The 19,376-nt window shown below is 26.2% G+C and overlaps 1 protein-coding gene across 3 annotated transcripts; it reads right to left on the bottom strand.

The window, feature by feature from the left end:
* Window positions 1-218: 218 nt before the first annotated feature.
* LOC129957683 (protein RRP5 homolog) lies at window positions 219-18,236 on the bottom strand. Of its 3 annotated transcripts, none has more exons than XM_056070137.1 (5): window positions 18,116-18,236; window positions 13,774-13,964; window positions 12,333-12,501; window positions 10,263-10,416; window positions 219-450 (listed from the first exon to the last, which is right to left on the bottom strand). In XM_056070137.1, exons 1-5 carry the CDS (start codon window positions 18,119-18,121, stop codon window positions 272-274), a joined length of 699 nt encoding a protein of 232 aa, XP_055926112.1. In that variant the 5' UTR covers window positions 18,122-18,236; the 3' UTR covers window positions 219-271. The 3 variants fall into 3 exon arrangements, with proteins under 3 accessions (XP_055926112.1, XP_055926114.1, XP_055926113.1); XM_056070139.1 differs by lacking the exon at window positions 18,116-18,236 and adding an exon at window positions 17,574-17,882; XM_056070138.1 differs by lacking the exon at window positions 18,116-18,236 and adding an exon at window positions 15,514-16,159.
* Between the last annotated feature and the right edge of the window lie 1,140 nt (window positions 18,237-19,376).

The following is a 19,376-nucleotide window of genomic DNA, read 5'->3' as shown; positions in this document are numbered from 1 at the left end:
CATATTTTAAAGTGAGATCATACAGTTGCCTTAGCAAAATAATGCTCATTTGTAAAAAAGATGCAAAATTATCTATTTCATGCAATATAAACAAAGCTTGAATGCAAGATATGCATGCTCTAATCATGCCCACTTTCACTTTTCATAACCTCTTAGCCCTATAATGTCTGCCATAATGACTTCAGACTTGCACTAGATACTACAGATTTCAATTAAAAAATTGGAAAATATAAAAATTTATTGAAATTCTATTTACAAATAATTATTAACATCAAAGTAAGCTATTTGCTCGCTCTTCCTGCCCTTGAGACTTGAGTACTTGAATATAAATTGACTTTAAGTCCTTGCGTTTTGGATATTTTACAAGTATTTCTTCATACAAGTTCAAACTTCTTTCAATGTCTCCATATTTATATTCAAGATTTGCAAATTTTCCCAGTATATCTGGATCTGAAATAAAGTTTCATATAATTAAAAAATATGAACATGTAAACTTTATAAAAGCATTTACTGCTTTATTTTGTACACAATTTTTTTTTATTTGCAATTTTGGATTAATGTTGGCCATTGAACTCCAATTAACTACAATAGTTTTAATACAATACATCACAAATTTTAATACAATGCAAAACAACGCAATAGATTCCTTTTTTTAATTATTATCCTATCATTTATTATTATTTTTTTTAAACTTTTATGCAAGGAACTTTTTATTGAACATAAAACCTAAAGAATGAATATATTCTCATGCAATTTTGTTAAGATTTTTGTAATAAAATTAAATTTAGACTTGCATAATTCAAGTTTCTCAGAGATTTGCTACAAACATCTTATATTCATTTTATTTGCTTGAAAATAAAACAAATCAATAAACATAATTAGCTCATAAAATTCTCCTTTGATGACATTAAAAAGATTGGTTTTATAATTCCTGAAACATAATAATCTGAAAACTACAACACCAATTTTTTTTTTTCTCCTTGAATTGTATACTTTTATATCAATTTTATTTTGAGAAGAGGGATTCTGAATCGACAGTAGTCCTTTTACATATAATTAAAAAACCTTTATAAAAAGACTTTCAATTTTTTTTTTTTTTTTTTTTTTTTTTTGCTCAATGATAATATTTTAGTTCATTTTTAATATTGTGATGATGCTTCATTATTTAATTTAGATTAATATCTATGAAGCGTTTGCTTAAATCTGTATTGTTTCAATGTGGTTAGAAAATTTGCAAAATAACAGCATAATTTCAAAATGGCAGTAGGCTGATTATACATTCACAAAATATTACTTAAAACTTCATTATAATTTATATTCAAACCTAAATTTTCAAACAATATGTATAATGCATGCACACTATATTCATAATATATAACAAAATTTTACATTAGGAAATTGACATATTAATTTATTAATTTTGATTCTTTATAATGAAATTCACAGAAATTTATTTTGTAATCTATTTTTACCTATCAGACATTAACAATAATTATTAATGTCTGATAAGTAAAAATAGATTATTAATGTATTCAACATTCCCAATCAAGCTAAACTAAAATTATTCTTTGCTTGCTAATTCATTCAATTATTTTAGCAATTTTCATGCTTTTACCAATGGTTAGACAGCTCAAAAAGTTGATATTCTAGTAAAAGAGTTCAAGTTATCTAAAGTCTAATGATATTAAAGAAAAAAAAGTCCTACTTCCTTTTTGATTAATGGTCTGATTTAATTTCTATAGAAATGGTTACAGATACAAACTAAATTAAGTGACGAGGATTTAAAATTAAACGAAACTTTTTACTAATTATGAATTAAGGGGGTAGTAAGGTTTTTTTAAGCTTAAAAAAAAAAAAAAGGTAAAAATTTTAAATTTTCACAAATATTATTTTCAGGGTGAAAAAAAAATATTAAAACAATATTTCAAAAAAATAATACTCTGTGGGTATCATGCTATTTATTTTTTCAGATGAAAAAAATTAATATATGGAGCAAAAATAATAAAGTTTGCCTTGTTAAGAAGTTAATACATGAAAATTTAATCTTTGCTATTCTTGTAAGTACATAATTAAATAAACTGTTTTGATTGTACTATTTTAAAGTATTTATGAAATTCAAAATTCATAAAAATATTATCAAATGCAACAAAATACATACACACATGCAAAAATTTAAAATTAACTTATTTTATTTTTAATTGAGAAATTTATGCAAATAGTTCCTACATCTTTAAATAAAAATCATTGATCTCCAAGTTATTTAAAAATGAATATATTAAAATAAATGAAAATAAAATAACACACCTAAAGTTAATTAACTGATAATAAATTGTTACTAAATTGATAAAAACATTAATACTAAAAATTTAATGTTTTTCGAGTGACAACAAGTTTGACATGGTGAGTATTTTGTATATCCTCTTTGATATAACTATTCCAGTATTTCAATAAACTGTGATGCACATTGTCGAAGAAAGAGGAAGTGTGTGTGTGTGTGGGGGGGGGCATTAAGCATTATTTCAATATGCATTCATACCCTAGATCTATCTCATTCTGGATTCTTTCTCTGAATTCTTCTGTTGGTTTTCTTTTTTGTATCCGGTGCACAAATCTTTACAACCATTATTTCGATTAATTGTATTCAATATCTAGAGAAACAAAAATAGTTTCCTTTGTACTTCTCAAGAAGAGTAAACACTTTTAAAGGACCTTTCTTCAAAATTAAGCACTTTTGAGGTGCTTAAAAATAGCTTTCAAATTTAAGCCTTTTTCATAATGCTATGAACCCTGTTAAAATCATAAAATGAAAAACTAAAGAATAGTTTTCTTGTAGTTAGAGCCTCTTTCAAAAACAAGTCAGGCAGAAATTAGATAATTCTAATGCTTCCAACAGTATTAAAAAAAAATCACAAAATTATCAAATCTTTGAATTGCTGCAATTTACAATGCCATACAATGTTTTAAATAAGCAAACTTTAGCCCTATTGTAAAGAACAACAGGAAATCTTAAATATGGTAGCAGAGGCCACAATACCAATTTAAAATGTAACTGTGGAAGACATAATGAAAAGTTTAAGATAGAATATGATACAAGTCATTCATCTAGAAATAATAATAATAATAAAAAAAAACCCCATAAAATAAAGGAGAACAAGTTAGACTTCAAAGAAGATGGATTGATCATGTTCTGCAATAAAAATAAAATAAGTCTCAAGATTGCACACTTAAATCTTTGCCATATTTGCCTTATAAACTGTTAACTTTCATATTACAAAATTTCATAAATGCCAATTTTGCAGAAAGTATATTCTTGATTATACACCTCTTACTGTGTTTATTTCAAATAATGACATCAAGATTTTATTGACTGAAACTAATATATATATTAGTGGATCATTGTCTTTAAATTGAAGATAATACAAATCTTGTAATTTTCATCAACTGCCTTCCTTTTAGTAATCTACAAGAAGATTTGAATAGTCTGCAAATACTTTGATAAATTAATCTCCAGAGAAAATTACAATTTAAGAGAATTTAAATGCAAAATTAAGCATTTGGGGCAAACAGGTACAAGTCGAAGACAGACAGATAATAAAATAAGCAAAGTAGGCAGTTGACAAAGGGGCTCCAGGGGACATAAAGGGCATGAAATCAAATTTAAATAAAATAGTTATTAAATATTAATTCTGGGATATTATTCTAAATAGTATTCATAATTAATTATTAGATGAAAGTTGGTATTATGTTATTTTATGATTCTAAAATAAAGTGGTGCTTTATAATTAAAAAAATATCTGATATTAATATTTAATATTATTTAAATTGGAATAAGAAAACTTTTGCTATTTCTTTTTTTACTATTTTGTTTTAAAATTACTTTGAATTTTAGTTTTGCATTTTCTTAATACATGATACTTAACACACTTTATCGAAAGTAATATGCAATCAAGTGTTTACTATTTTAGTTCATCAAAATTCGTTATTTAAAGCTAGATTAAGATTAAAAATAGATAAAATAAAATTATTTTAGAATTTCGAAGGGGAAAATAAGACTCACGATTTGTACTTTTTAAGGGTCTAAAAAGGTTTTATTTAACTTTAATCATGAGATAATTTAGCTTAAAAACATATTTGAATATCATGATTTAGTAATTATTAATGGTATTGACTCAAATAGTGGCAATACCAAGTGTGCTGAATGAAATCCTTTTTATTAACTACAGAAAATTTCAAGATTTTGTCAAACAATTTTATAAAATTTAAAATTACTTAATATAACAGTTCCGAATTAAATGGGCATTTTAAACAAGATAAAATTTGAAACTTTATAATAATAGGAAAATCTTATAATGAGAAGCTGATTGAACACAGAACTAGAGGTCATGAGAAGTAAAGTCAGCTCTTTGAAGCAGCTTTCGATTGATTTACGAATAAAATGTAAGAACTTTTCTTAAAAAAAGGAGCAGCCCAACTATATTGGAGAATATTCAACTTACATGCTAATAGATTTAGAATTCTTTTTTAACAATATTATCTAACATCTAATATTGTTAAAACCAATACTTTTGACTCATTTTATATAATGATAAATGATATTCTAGTGATTTTTGGGGAAATGCAGCAGATTTGAAAAGATAATATTATGATCTACAACATTCAAGGAAAATACTGATTCTAGAATTTAATTTTCCTATTGGTGCTGCCATAATTCATCTTAAAGTTAACAAATAGGATATTTATATTTTCTACCAATATCACAAGAATAAATTACACATAAATTTGGAAACTAACCTCAAAAAGGCTTTTGATCCATATGAAATCATAACATGGTTTTTAAGAGAAGTCTTCTCAAATTTTGATAGACTTTCTGGTATGTTAAACTCTTTAATAAAAGCATATTTTGCAAAAGAATTCAAGTGGCTTTACACTGAAAGCAAGCAAGAGCATAAATGGATAATCTTCTTATGGACCAATACATCTACTTACAACATGGAAGATATTCTGTAAAATTATTGCTCAATAATTTACATACAAATTTGTGAAGAAGGATAGTTGTATTCTAAACAATTTGGCTTCAGGTACAAGAAAAGCACATTTCTGATACTGTACTCACTTTTATAAATTCTTTGAAAGATCGAAAGAAGGAAAAGTAATTATACCAGTTTATATTCTTGATATGTCAAATGCATTTAATAGATTGAAAGGCAAAATATTGATTTCCTTGAAGAGGATAGAATCTAACCTACATTATTAGATATTTATCAAATAGAAAAATTACCAATATAGATTTTAATTACTGGAAGATTATCAGACAGGACTTGTATTTAGGATCTATTTTATGGTTAATCATTGCAAATAAATTATTCAGTTCTGAGAGCAAGTAAAACTGGAACATTATCATACTTGCCGAAGACATCCTTTTATTAGTCTCAGAATATATTTCTCATAGATTCATGGAAAAATCTAAAATCCAATTAAAAGAAAAGAAGACTGCCTCTAAAATATAATTGAAAGGTAAATTCAAATAAATCTCAAATCATTATGTTTCAGTAGATTTTTTTTTTTTTTTTTTTTTTTTTTTTTTTCATATTTCTTCCATCACGAACAGCAACAAAAATATTTAAAAAGTTTGGGAACTTTTGATCATAGAATTAGGCAACTTCCTACCTGATTATTATTACAAAAAGTTTTGAACTTGCAAAGGAAAGTTATCTGATATTCAAAAGGAACATGGGGTGTTAAGTCTCAAAAATTGACCAGAAACAGTTATATAGATTGCTAAAATTTGATTTAAAGACACTGACAGAATGAAACACAAAGATATATAGAATATCCTTCTGAAGATATTATAATCCAAATAACAGCCACTGGTTTATCCATTTATTCTTATCACGGTAAAAGAAGAAACAAATATGATCTTGTCATTAAAAGAATTCCAATTGAAACAGATTACAGAGAAATATATCACAATGATTTACAACTTACTGAGAATATTTTGGAAAAATATCACAATTTTTTTGGATAATAAATGGCTTCATTAAAAGGAAAGCTGAAACAATCATTATTAGTTCAAAATTATTTAATAAGGTTGGATGTGCTATATCTTTTCGTGAAAATGATTAAATATTTTTGAAGGAAATTATAAAATAATGAGATCTGTTTTCTAACAGAGCAACTGGCTATGGCAAATGCAATTGAGAGAAGGAGATTGTTTTGAGGAAATTCTCAGTAAAATAAATAGTTAAGCAAGCAGATTCCCTAGTGAAAAAACAAAATGGGAGAGAAGAGGAGGAAGGGAACTGAAAAAAAAAAAAAATCAATTATGTGAAAATGACAACTTATTTAAGCGTTATTTAATAATAATAATTATTTTTTTTTAGTTTGATGTCTATAAATTAAAAAATGTCAAAAAGACTTTTATATACATGAAATGTGAATTATTTATGGTTGTTTCTCAAAATTTAAAAGTTGTTTTTTTTTTGGTTTTTTTTGAAAAATCATTGTATTTATAAAAAAAGCTTTGAACAATGTATGTATAGATGTTCTAATGAAAAAAAATCTTTCCGAATAGTTGTAGAACTATGGGTGAGGGTGCATAGCGAAAAACTGCTGCAAAAATGAAGTACTTTTAAGCACCTTAGTCCCAAAAATTAAGCACCTTTGTATAAGTGTGCACACATAAACTGCGTATTTTCTAAGCATAGTATTTTTTCCCTATTTTATAATAATGCATAGTTTTTATTTAAAAAAAAATTCTTAAAAATTAATTTTAAATATTTATTTTTAAAAATTTTAATATTTATTTCTGCATTTGCACAATATCTTCTATTGTAAAATTATGCCTTTTTGAATTTGTCAAAAGTATAAAAATGATCATAAAAAACTATTAATACCAAAAAAATTAAATAAAGTTTTAAAAGATTAATCACAAAGAACTTTTTCTACTTTTCTTAAAATTAAAATAAAGTATCTGATAAATACAACATTTCTGAAAATGTGTATGTAGGAGCTCAGCAGGACCAAATACTTTGTATTTGTTTTCAGCATGACCCAAGATTTTTATATAAGCAACAACAATTAAGATCCAACATTGCTGGGACGGAAAGAGTAAATTTCTCCCTGCACTGACTTATTCTATTAAGTAATTTCAATTGCAATCTTATAAAGCTAAGAACTAAAGCATTCATATGGTCAGTTGCATGGCATCATACACTTGACAAGAGTGCCATGAAATTAATGATAAAACAAAGTCATGTAATAAAAAAGTTTTTAAAGTCATTTTTAATAGAAAATTATAGCAACGTTTACAAATGATCAGACTAAAAAGAAATTGTCACCTCTTATTTTTAAAAGTGTAGTAAAAGTCTTTTTTGAATGTTTAACGTTCCTGAAATTTAATGAAAACCTGCTTTTTAATCTATAAACAAAAATTCTTACTTAAAAAAAATGCAGAAGAAACAATATATATAATTTCTGAAGAAATGAAAATGCTTTGACAAGTCCTAGTTTTCATAAATAACGAAAACAAGTTTTAAAAAAAATCAGCTCTGTAGTTAAAAGTTAAACAGAAATAAATCAGCCAGAGCATCTCTCTAAAATTTTCTAGCATACTGCATAGAAATGTCTAGTGTGGCATTGACGTACGTTACGTAATATTAACACAGACATGAATTAAATACTTTACTGTTTCTATCTACAGTGCGATTGTTGGCAAGTGTTTTGGGATTAATTTCTGATATGCAGTTGAAAGCATCCGAAAAGCAAATTTGGGTTTTAGATGCATTCTGTCCAATTGATTAAAACAAAAATTTGATGCAAAACTACACTTATTGTCATAAAATAACATACAAAATTTGCTATATTTTTGAGTTGTTGTGTTTACATATTTCTGAAAGTACAGGCGGACATGTGGTTAACCCCTTGTTGGATTTGGCTCAAAATTTAACAGATGTTTATACAATAGATACTAAATCTCTGTTCTAAATTTTAAGTATCTAGTTCTCTTTGTTTTGTAGTTATCATGCTAACTTATATTCGAACAGTCAGACAGACAAACAGATTTCCTCTAAACGGATGTTGCTGAAAATTTTATCGAAATCTACAAGTTTGGTGTGAGAAATGCATATCAAATTTCATCCATCTAGCTCAAAGTGTTTCTTTGTTATCTTTGTCACAGGCAGATATTTTCTGAAAGTATGTTTTCGAATTCAAGGAGGTATGAAACGTGGAGATACATTAAAATCTCAAGTTGAAATCTTTTGACAATTGCAATATTTTCTTAGTTAAATTTTGTATACAGAAAGGTAATAATGCCAATTGAAGCTTTTTTTAAGAAAGTCTTTCTTGAAGCCAGCTCGAGATAATATATAGCATTATCCAAAACTAATTTCTCAGAATAAAAAAAAATAATTAGAAATTACATTCAATCAAAAGAATTTTTATTATTCAAAAGCTATTCTCTTTTAACCTCTAAAACGGTATTAAAATAATTTTATGTGATAATATGCTTTGATGTTATGATAACATATTAAAATTCTATTTTTTTTATTAAATTTTGAATCAAAAGTTTGAGAAATCCGTTCTTAGTGTGCCTCTAATGCCCAAAAAATAACTTCCCAAACTTCGTGCTCCTAACTTCAATGGCTTAATGCTGGACATTGCTCTAGACAAGACTTTATATATAAAGAAAGATTTTAGTGGGAAAAAATTTCTATAAGAGTTATAAAATGAAAAAAAAAATGATAAAACCTAAATCCTAAAAATTCTAAAAAAACTTTAAAAAAAAATTATTTGCAGATATTTAAGTACCAGATACAGCAGTTCCTTTTTTTTTTTCTTGGTCAAAAAAATTTGGCAAGATTAGTCCAACAAATAAAAATGTTCAAATGGATGGAGACATTCAAAAAATACCACGAAAGATATAACAATCATTGAAAATTAAAGGCATCAAGTCAAAATTTCATTATACTAGATTTTAAGTGATTGATTAATGTAATTATGTATAGCAATTAATAACAATTCAATATCATACAGTTGAATACCTGCAGTAAGTCTTCAAGTGAAGTATGCACCACCCCTTCTAGATAACTATTCCAGTATTTTAATAAATGGCAATGCACATTGTTGAAGAAAAAGGGAGGGGATAAAAAAAAGCGAAAAAAGGAGGGGATGCAAAAAATAAAGGGAGGGAAAAAAAAAACCCACCATCAAGCGTTATCTTAATATGTGCTGGTACCCTTGGAATATTTCTTAGAATTCTTTCCATCTGTTGGTTTTCTTTTTTGATACATCCGGTAAACAAGCCTTTATGACCATGATTCCAAATTGTCATATTCAATTTATGGGGAAACACTACAAAATGTTTTCTTCACTTCAATAGAAAATTAAGTACTTTTTAAGGACCTTTTCTGAAAATTAAGCACTTTGAAGGTGCTTAAAAATGGTTTTCAAATTTAAGCACTTTTTATGACTCTATGCACTCTGTAGGTAAAAAATAGGGAAATAGAATACTCGTGGGGGAAAAAAATAGGGATTAAGGAACATATTATTAGAAGCTTTTTTGCATTTTAACACTTAAGAGTTAAACTGTATTTGTAAAACAATTTATATTATCTAAATTTTATTTTAATAGTATATTTCATTTTTCCTAAATTTTAAAATATGGTAAGTCTGATAGCCTCAGCCATTTTTACCTAACAATTTTTATCTGTACAATCTTCCTTTGATTGTTAATTAAATACATATCTGCTACGAATTGGCCTGGATTCTTATTTTGGATATCTTCATCATTCCTTTTTTGGACGAAATATTTGCAGCAACAATGAGAAAAGATTAAAGATCTTTCAAAGAGGTGAACTACATTAAATAATCTTTAAAAATAGACAAAAATATATAATAGTAACATTGTAAAGATAATTTCTTAAAATTTCAAATGCATAAAATTCATTTTTGTGCTATAATATTTTTGGCAGTTATGGGAAAAGAAAACCATCAAAATCTTGCTTAATTTTTAATAAATTGAAAATTTTAAAAAGTCACTTGGAAGTGCACATTTCTAACCTCCAAAATATATCTATGACAAATATGGTAAATCTAGATATAATGATTTGTTCTGTACAGCATCAACATATCCATAGACATATTTTCCTTCATTAGTAGTATAAAAAAAAATGAAAATATCATTAAAAGAAAGAACACTTTCAGAGAAACTGTCAAATCAAAACAGAATGAGATTCTATGCAACACAAAACATTTATACTCACGTTCTTTTGGGGAAACACATTGCAAACTCCTTTCAAAGAGACTTCTTCCTTCTTTCTTTGCTCCATGTTTCATATAATATTCACAAAGTGTAAGATATACTTCTTTATCAGTTTTAAACTTTTTTAAAATTTTGTCTTTGAAGATTTCTAATTCCTAAAAAAATATCAATAAACAAGATAAAATAAATATATTTCAAGAATGCCATTAATATGGTTAAATTATTTATTCACATTTGATTTTGATGCATCTTTATCAGCTTTGATTAGCAAAAATAGAAATTCAGGACACTGAATGCAGAAGAAATAAATTTGCATTAGTTACATATTTAAACATAATGAAACCAAATTATAGAAAGAAATTATCTAAACAACTAAAACTATCACATTAACCATTGTATGCACTTCAGCTTGTTTTGAAAAATGTGGTAAAAGACTAATGTTGCATGCAATGTGAGGCTAATTTTTAATTTTAAAATTGATGGAATTCAACAATGCTAAAATATACTATACTAATTATGTAAAAATATGATTATACATATTTGCATAGATATTGAAGTAAATTAAGAATATATTAAGTAAATTAAGAATATATATAATAATATATATCAGGCTTTCTGAAACTTGTATAATAGCTATTTCATCCTTGAATCAATTTTACATGCAAGAAGAAACAAACAAAAAAAAAAAAACATAAAATTGTTTCCTATATCTATAATTATTTAAATTTTTGAATTAAATCATACTTAAATTTTTGAATTAAATCATCATTCTCAATTGCTTTTAATACATAAAAATAAAGCATTTAGCAAAAGTACCCTCTGTATATATTTTTACATACCACTTGTGGCTAGAACGTAAAATGTATAAAGAAACTTTAAATATCATATTGAACAATATGAATTATAATTCAATCTGATTAACATCAGAGAAAAGACCAAGAAAATAACCAATATAAAAAAAATCTGGTGCAAAAGAAAATATTAGTAATATTGCCATTTTATGTTGTCTGTAACATCCATTCATATGAAGAATTTTGCAACCTATGTTTATACAAACAAAAAAGAAATGTTTTACAGAAAAAATAGGAATAATGTCCGATACTTTATAATTCCACAAAAACATTTTCAAGAAGAGGGGAAGAAAATAATTATTATAAAATACTTATTAAATTAAAATAAGTTGTTTCAGAATTATAATAATGGGCCAATATTTCAGATACAGTTTTGAATATGAATACCCAAAATTCATATTTTTGCTCTCATAATATGTGATGCGATTGGTTTAACATTTGAAGGAAGGGGGGGGGGGGAGAGAATACCTCCATAAATATTTTTTCATATAAAAAATACATATTAAAGCTTAAAATCATGATAGTAGTATGAGCTGGTCTTTAGTTAAGCTGCCTGAACTAAACCTGCTGTCCACAATACTCAAAACCATTTTAGCTAATTAATTCACATTCTGGAGAAAAAAAAAAGCAATAAAAAATATTTGGCAAAAATATTATATATAGATATGTAATAAATTAGATATGGTGCTTTATCTTTTTCTTTCAGACTGTCAGTAAAAGTTTGGTTTTCATTATTGCTGATAATGTTTCATTCTAATTAAAAAATTTTAATGAATTGTCATGCTCGATAAAAAGTGCCAATTTCTAAAAAAAATTTCAGTTTTATAATAAATTTTCCTGACCTCCCGGAATTCTGTAACGATTTCCAGTTGGTTGGCCACCCTGTTAATATATGATGATGTGATAACTAAGCAATGCACAACCACAGGAAAAAACAGAAAATGAGCTCCTCAGTTTTATCTGCTGTTGGTCAGTATACATGAAAACTAAAAATTACCATTTTAAAAATAATGAATACTAAACAATTATATGTTCCTATCAATCATTTCATATAATAATATAGTTATTATTATAAATGTTTTAAATATTTAACTATTGAACATTAAATTAATGAAACGAAAGTTAATAATATCAGAAAATATATATTTTTACTCCCTTATAGCATATTTCATTTACAAAACTTGTTTTAAAATAAAAATGAAAAAAATTTAACTACTTACCTCTGTTTTTTCAGTGTTAATCAACAACTGTAACATGTGCAAATACACCTTTCTTGTATCATTATATTTCAACGCTTCCTCGAATGTAGCCAGCAATGCTTCTCTGCTGACATGGTATGCTTCTAAATTCATCAGAGCTTTCCACAAATTTAATTTTTCTTCATCTTCTCTTAAAATAAAAAAAAAAAAAAGAAATGGGAAGCATGAGATGAAATGTGCTCTTACAATATTTGCAAAGTAAACTCTTCAAAAAAATTAGTTATTAAAATTTAATGAGGAATTTTTGAAAAATAAAATAAAAAAATCAACATTTAGTGCTATTTCAATTATATTAAACAAATAAACCACATGACAACTTCAAGTATTAAAAGGTGTCAATGCAATCTTACTGCATAATCCTAACATTAAAGCAGGCATAAAAACAATTTTACAAGATCCACAATTAATCTTTACTTCATTATCTGTAATAATCTTTAACTAAAAGACACTGTAAATGTTTTCACACATTTCAAATGCATGTGTTATAAGAATTAAAACTTGATGTAGAAAGTTCATTAATTAAAAAAAAGAAACAAGTTCATAAATAAATGTTAATTTATAATTTGAAAACTTGTAACATTTAATTTTAAAATAGCTTAGTTTAAAATTTATTTCTGCAGAAAATCTAATATGATAAGAAACAAAGGATTGCAAGATACACAAGTGTTGCAACAAAATAGTTTTTATTAGCAGAAGACCTAAATTTGGCTAAGTAGTGCTTAACTATATATCACTAATGAACATAATTTGTTGACTAAAACTAAGTCTTTGGTATTAATGATTAATTGAAATAAACATTACATTGCTGGTGATTAATTAATAGCCTGCAGTTAATATAAAAATACTCTATATTATTATTATTACAAATTAATCAACCAACTACAGTGATTTAATTACAACTCCAGAAGTCTTAAATTAATATATAAAATAAAGAAAAGGTGGTACTTATTAATTAACAGTGATGGATTGGCCATAATTTCTTTCTTTCTTTTTTTTCATTTTTAACATCAATAATTTTAATATCTTTTAGCACACACAGCGTAAACAGATGTTTATTTTCTTCTCGCAAGTTAGTAGCTCGTTCTTAGGGTTGCTTTGATTGATTAGTTTGATTTTAATATTACATTTGGCGAGTTTTGGCTCTTTCATTGTGATTTAATAAGTCCTGAAAAAGTTTGAAGCATAAAATGAAAAATAGGGGGAGGGGCAGCTACTTTAATGATTAAGAGATATTTTATAACTGTAGTCACTTAATTCAAGTTCACTAATATATAACTATCATATAAGTATCTAAAATGATTGAAATAAGATATTGAAAAAAAAAATTACAGCACAAAATTTATGATACATGATAAAATGAAATGAATGAGAATAATAATTAAAAAAATTAAATAAGCATTACCTGAAATTTATCGTTTTGATACCTCTTTGCAGAAGTACTTTTGCTTTATTAACATCTCCATATTTTAAATAGTTAACAGCTCCTAGCATCCATGCTTTGGAACTGTTAGGGAATTTAGCTATGAGAGATTCCACTTCAGAAAAGCTCTTCATCTCTGCATACTCTGGACTACTCGGATCAAAGTCAATCATCTATAAGGACAAGTCAATTAAATTTATTACCAGTCTTTGCTATTAGTTTTAGGTCAACAAAGTTTAGCCAACAACAGTGTTTTTAAATGCATCAAAAGAAGCAATGATATGTCGGTTGTAACGGCAACCAAAAAGTGCCAAGAAAAAAATTTAGCCAATTTCGCAATTTTAATCGTTAAACTATATAGCATGCAATTTGCACATTTAAAGTTTTTCATAATAAATTAATAATGCACTTGAATATATTTTTATGATTTTGAGAATTTCTTCCGTGGCACTTTTTTTATCGTTGTTAAAACCGAATTGAGCCAAAGCAATTAATATTTCAGCACAAAGACATTTGCAGAAATATTTAAGATCTTGATATTTTCATATATTTTTTTCAATCACAACTTTAAAAAAAATTCAAAAATAATTACACATAAAATTTAGAAACTGTTTTAAAGCATACTTTTTCAAAGCATTAAATTTCAGATAATTTTAACCTTTGAAAGTATATTTTATTAGTAATCTCATTGACTTCAAAATGAATAGTCATATGTATTACAAGAGTATCTTTAATAAGCTCCTATAATCAATGTATTTACTCAAATTTTTATAATTTATATATAAAATTGTAAAGAAACAAGTGTTCTTAACCCTTTTGTATTTCATTCAATTACTTTCCGCCATAAATGCTATATAAGAAAAATGGTAAATGGAACTATACAGGGTGTTCATTCTAATCACGGCTCAATTGCTAATTTCTAAACTCACACACAGACATACTTCTATACGAGGGAAAAAAAAAAAAAAAGCTTAAACAACATTAAGAATCAAGATAAAGGAAAATGAACAATTTGCAGAAAACAAACAGTATTTATCAAATAATTATTTTATTAGCATGCTGATTTTTTACAGGTCTTTTACATCACAGATAATATTTTGTAAAAAAATCTTTTGATTTGCTAAATTTTTTTAGTCCGAATCGGCACCCATCCAATTTTTGTTTGGATCTGTCTTTGGAATTTAAAGTTTACTTTACTTTACTTTTTTTCTTCATTTAAAATTTTTGAAAATTTGTTGATACATTGTCTTATATCCAAGAAATATAAATCTATACCGAGGAAAATTATTTCCCCTTTTTTATAGAGCAAGTTAAAAAAAAGTATAAAATGAACAAAATATTAAGAAGAATGATATCTGAATATATTCTGAAAAAATATATTAAAAATTTCATTTTAAACAAATCTAGTTATTTAATTATCATGGTAAACTACAATTGGGACAAGACACACATATACTATTTGGACTTTTAATGAACAGCAAGTGAATTCAAAAATTTAAACAATTTAAAAAAAGTATTTAAAATAACACATAGTGTCAATTTTCCTCCCTACAGCTACAGACTAAAATAAGTATAAAATTTTATCACATACATATCTTTGTATTTATATAATTCATGTTCATCAGTCAGACATAATAATCTTAAAATATCATTTGTGCCTTTGAAGAAAAAGCGGTGAAAATTTTAAAGAAGTGGCTAATTATAGAATGTTTCTAAAACTACTTTCCCTGTCTTTTTAAATTAGCTGACTAATAAATTATCTTCACAAAATCATGAGAAGGATTTGCACTCTGAACTCCCAGCCAATAAAGCTAAAGTACAGAAACAAACAATAGTGAAAGTGTCATCGAACACACCTTCTTCAGCTTTAAAGGAAACTACCTCAGTTTCAAAAGCCATTTGGCTAATTTCGAAGAATTTAAACTGGCTATTCTTCCACTATTGAATGAAACAAAAGTTGCACTAAAAACTTTGAAGATAGGGGTGAAGGCAGCAATATGTGGTATCAATTGCAAATACGGTTACAGCTTATATCTGCAATCAATAGTTTGAAAACAGCATTCAGAGAAGCACAAAATGAAGTTCAAAAACTATGGCAGTAAACCAATCTAGATCTACAATTCAGAAAAAAAGTCATAGAAAAAAATGAAAAGTGAGAGTACTTTAGCACCTCCTTTAGAGAAAATATCTGTTGATTGTTGGGTACTAGTAAAGTAGCAAGGCAATTCCATGAAAACTTTCACTCATCAAATTTTGAAATTAGAAAATGGCTTGTTTAAAGCCAAATATCTAGTTAAATCCCTTTGTGGAAAGAAGTATCCTTTTACAGAAAATGAAGATGTACAGAAAGTAGAAATGAACAGATCGTCCAGATATTAAATGAACCAATATTTGATGCTATAGAATATTACATATTTAATTTTGATATTTAAATTCAATTCCATGTAAATATGTTTATTTTCCAATTGACCATAATATATGATTTTTTATAAGTCATTTCATTTTCCCCTATGACACAGGATAAAATATGATCATAGTAACAAGTCTAAAAATAGCAGTGATTAAGCAATTTTATGTTTTTAAGAAAGTGAATAAAAAATTGAAACTCCCAGGAAATGTAAACATAATTTAATGAGCATAGCTTTCCAAAATTTGAAAATAACCAATTTTTGGGTCCATTTATCCCATCTTGCTTAATATTTTATGATATTTAAGTCAATAAATGTACTGCAGGAAAAATTATGAAAAAGATTTTTATAATATTCCCCAATTTTATTAGTTACATTAAATAAAATACACTCAACACACTAACACTTTAAATAAAAAAGTTTCCATCTTCAGAAATTAAAATCGACCAAGTTATGAAACTCTGAATTACATTATTATAAACGAATTAACTGCCTCTTGAAACAAGCTTTGGACAATAATTGGTAAATCTTTTTTTGTGGCATCCACTGTAGCTTACTCAAATCAGTCACAACAATTATATTATTTCAAAACATTATCAGTTTTAGTTGGAGATGGAAGTTTTTCTATTAATTTATTTAAAATGTCAGTGTGCTAAGAATATTTTATTAAGTACAGTTAAAAATACCAAGGAAACATAGAAAAAAAATAGATTTTGTAATTTTTTCAGCAGTACACTTATTATCACCAATAATTTAATAATATAATTCTTCTGTCATTTATTTAATTTTTTCTATTTGGAAATATCTGTCTCTTCCTAATAATTTAGAATTACTTAATAGGGCCAATTAGCATCAACAATCAGTATATTAAAAAATTTGACTAATTTCATCTTGTTCACAAAATGTGTTTCCAAACACTTCCAATAAAAAATTTCTCAATATTTATTTTGAAATCCTATGCAATGCAATTTTTAATTTGAGAAAAAAAAAAAAAAGCTTTTCCTTTATTATTTTATTTAAACTTATCAGATTTTTGGTGATAAAATAAATTTTCATGAGAAGTACAGCAAATCCATAAAGGTTCCCAAACAATTTCAGAAGAGATCGTTTGTAGCACATTTATTCGAAATTTTAAGAAAATCTGAGATAGAGAATAAATATTGTTTAAAAAATGTGTTGATTTGTTCTTGATTGCAACAACAGATTCAACATGCACCAGATCCACATACATGACATGAAATTAGATCTTGAATACATAATCTCAAGTCAAGACTCGCTATGTCTTCATAATATTAATGGTTAGAATAAGGAGAGTTTATTTTGAAAATAAAGCATGCATTTTAGAAAGAAAGCTTCAGGAATTTTTTTTAATACTTGTGATTTGAGGAAGATTTTTGTGTAGTTCTAGGACTGGATTTGGACTTATAGCTCAAGATCTTAGTACAGAATATGCAGCGGCAAAACAAGTTAAAATTTTCAAACTAAAGAAGTTCCTGGAACCAAATTATCGCCAATTTGACATAGGCCGTATACTGGAGCTGAGCTCTAAATAATAATGTTTAATTTAAAATTGAAGAAATCGTTAAATGAAATGAAACATTAATCCGTTTTCTACAACTAAAACAGTACATTATAGATCTACATTATATTTAATCAAGCATAACAATGATGACCGATTCGTCATTCAAAATTTATATACAGAAAAGCAAATATAATAATCTAATTATTGTGTTAAAATAATTATTCCGAATAAAATTATTGCAGAAATGCACAACAAATTTCAAACAATAAGAATGCATTTAAAATTAATTGTACAGAAAAATTGATACGGTAAGAAGAAAGTAGTATAATGAATAAAAATTATAAAAAAAAACATTGCACCAATATCAAAAATGAAGCAAAAATAGCATACATACATTCATAATAAGATCAAAATACGGAATATTGCAATGACGACTTCCACGTGCAAAGCTGTGATTGATTGATTGACAGGTTATAAGATTTTTAGGTAATACAAGAAGACCACGTGAAACCGAACAAAAATATGAGCGACCGAAAGTAAACCTTCTTCGTAATGAACTGGTGAGTAGAGACGAGAACGAAACACAATTTAGAGATAGAAATGCATAATCCACGATTTTTTGAATAACAAATAATTTTGCTATTATTATTCTTTAATATTTGTTCCAAATATCTGTTATTTCAATCATATTATTAATTAAAAATTATTACTTAATATTAAATATAAAATTTATTAATTTTAATTAACACTTAGTTTACTAATTTAAGTAACGTGTGATTGAATTAATTGATCTATTTCAGCTTACTTCTTAAATCTGATTTTTTTCAAAACTATTTAATTTCTTTATTGGAGTAAACCATTTTCTGAAAAATTTGAATAAAATATATGTCATTTCTTTAATTGTTTACTTTAGTTCTAAATTCTACCAATAGATGGCGCCAACAGTATATGGGATATATATAAAGTCAAGTCACAAGCAATTAAAAAAGATTTGTGTGGAATAGTGCATCATCAAATGCGAATATCGGAAAGTCAAGGTTACTCTCATGAAGTGGAGCGGTGACTTCACACTCCGCTCCGGTAAATTTCAGTTATAACGTATCGAATGTTACTTTCTATCGTGATCCAAAACCTGTAATCGAACTATCACTAGTAAGACCGTATCAAGGATTTGAATCACACCCCTTTTTGAAAAGTATTGATCACTGGTATTTGTGACTTTTTGATATTGGTTACGTAATAACCGCTCGTAAAATATTCGTCATCCCTATCTAGAGATCGACTCTTTGTATGTCAACCTTTTTGAGTCCAATCATAGGCTTTCTTTCTCCGTCTAATTGGTTTATTTCTTGAATTGTGATTAGTTAGAGAATTACGTGTTTATTTATATTATAGATGATTGGTTAATTGGTTTATATGGCGCAGGGACCAGATCTGATCATTCTGCGCCAAACTTTTGTTAAAAATGGCTTTCGTGTTAGAAATTAAAACATTTTAAGTAGATACAATTAAATATGATGTAAAATTTGAATATCTTTTAAAAAGGTAAAAATATTTGGATGAGGGTTATCTCCTAAAATGTCATTTAAGTTAAAAACAGTCGCTCCAAAATGAACTTGTCGTTGTGATCTAAAATCTTGGCATTCACACAAAAC

This window comes from Argiope bruennichi, chromosome 11 (assembly GCF_947563725.1).
Source record: "Argiope bruennichi chromosome 11, qqArgBrue1.1, whole genome shotgun sequence".
Taxonomy (NCBI): domain Eukaryota; kingdom Metazoa; phylum Arthropoda; class Arachnida; order Araneae; family Araneidae; genus Argiope; species Argiope bruennichi.
The sequence above is the reverse complement of the archived record's forward strand: the minus strand, read 5'-3'. Positions and strand labels throughout refer to the sequence as shown.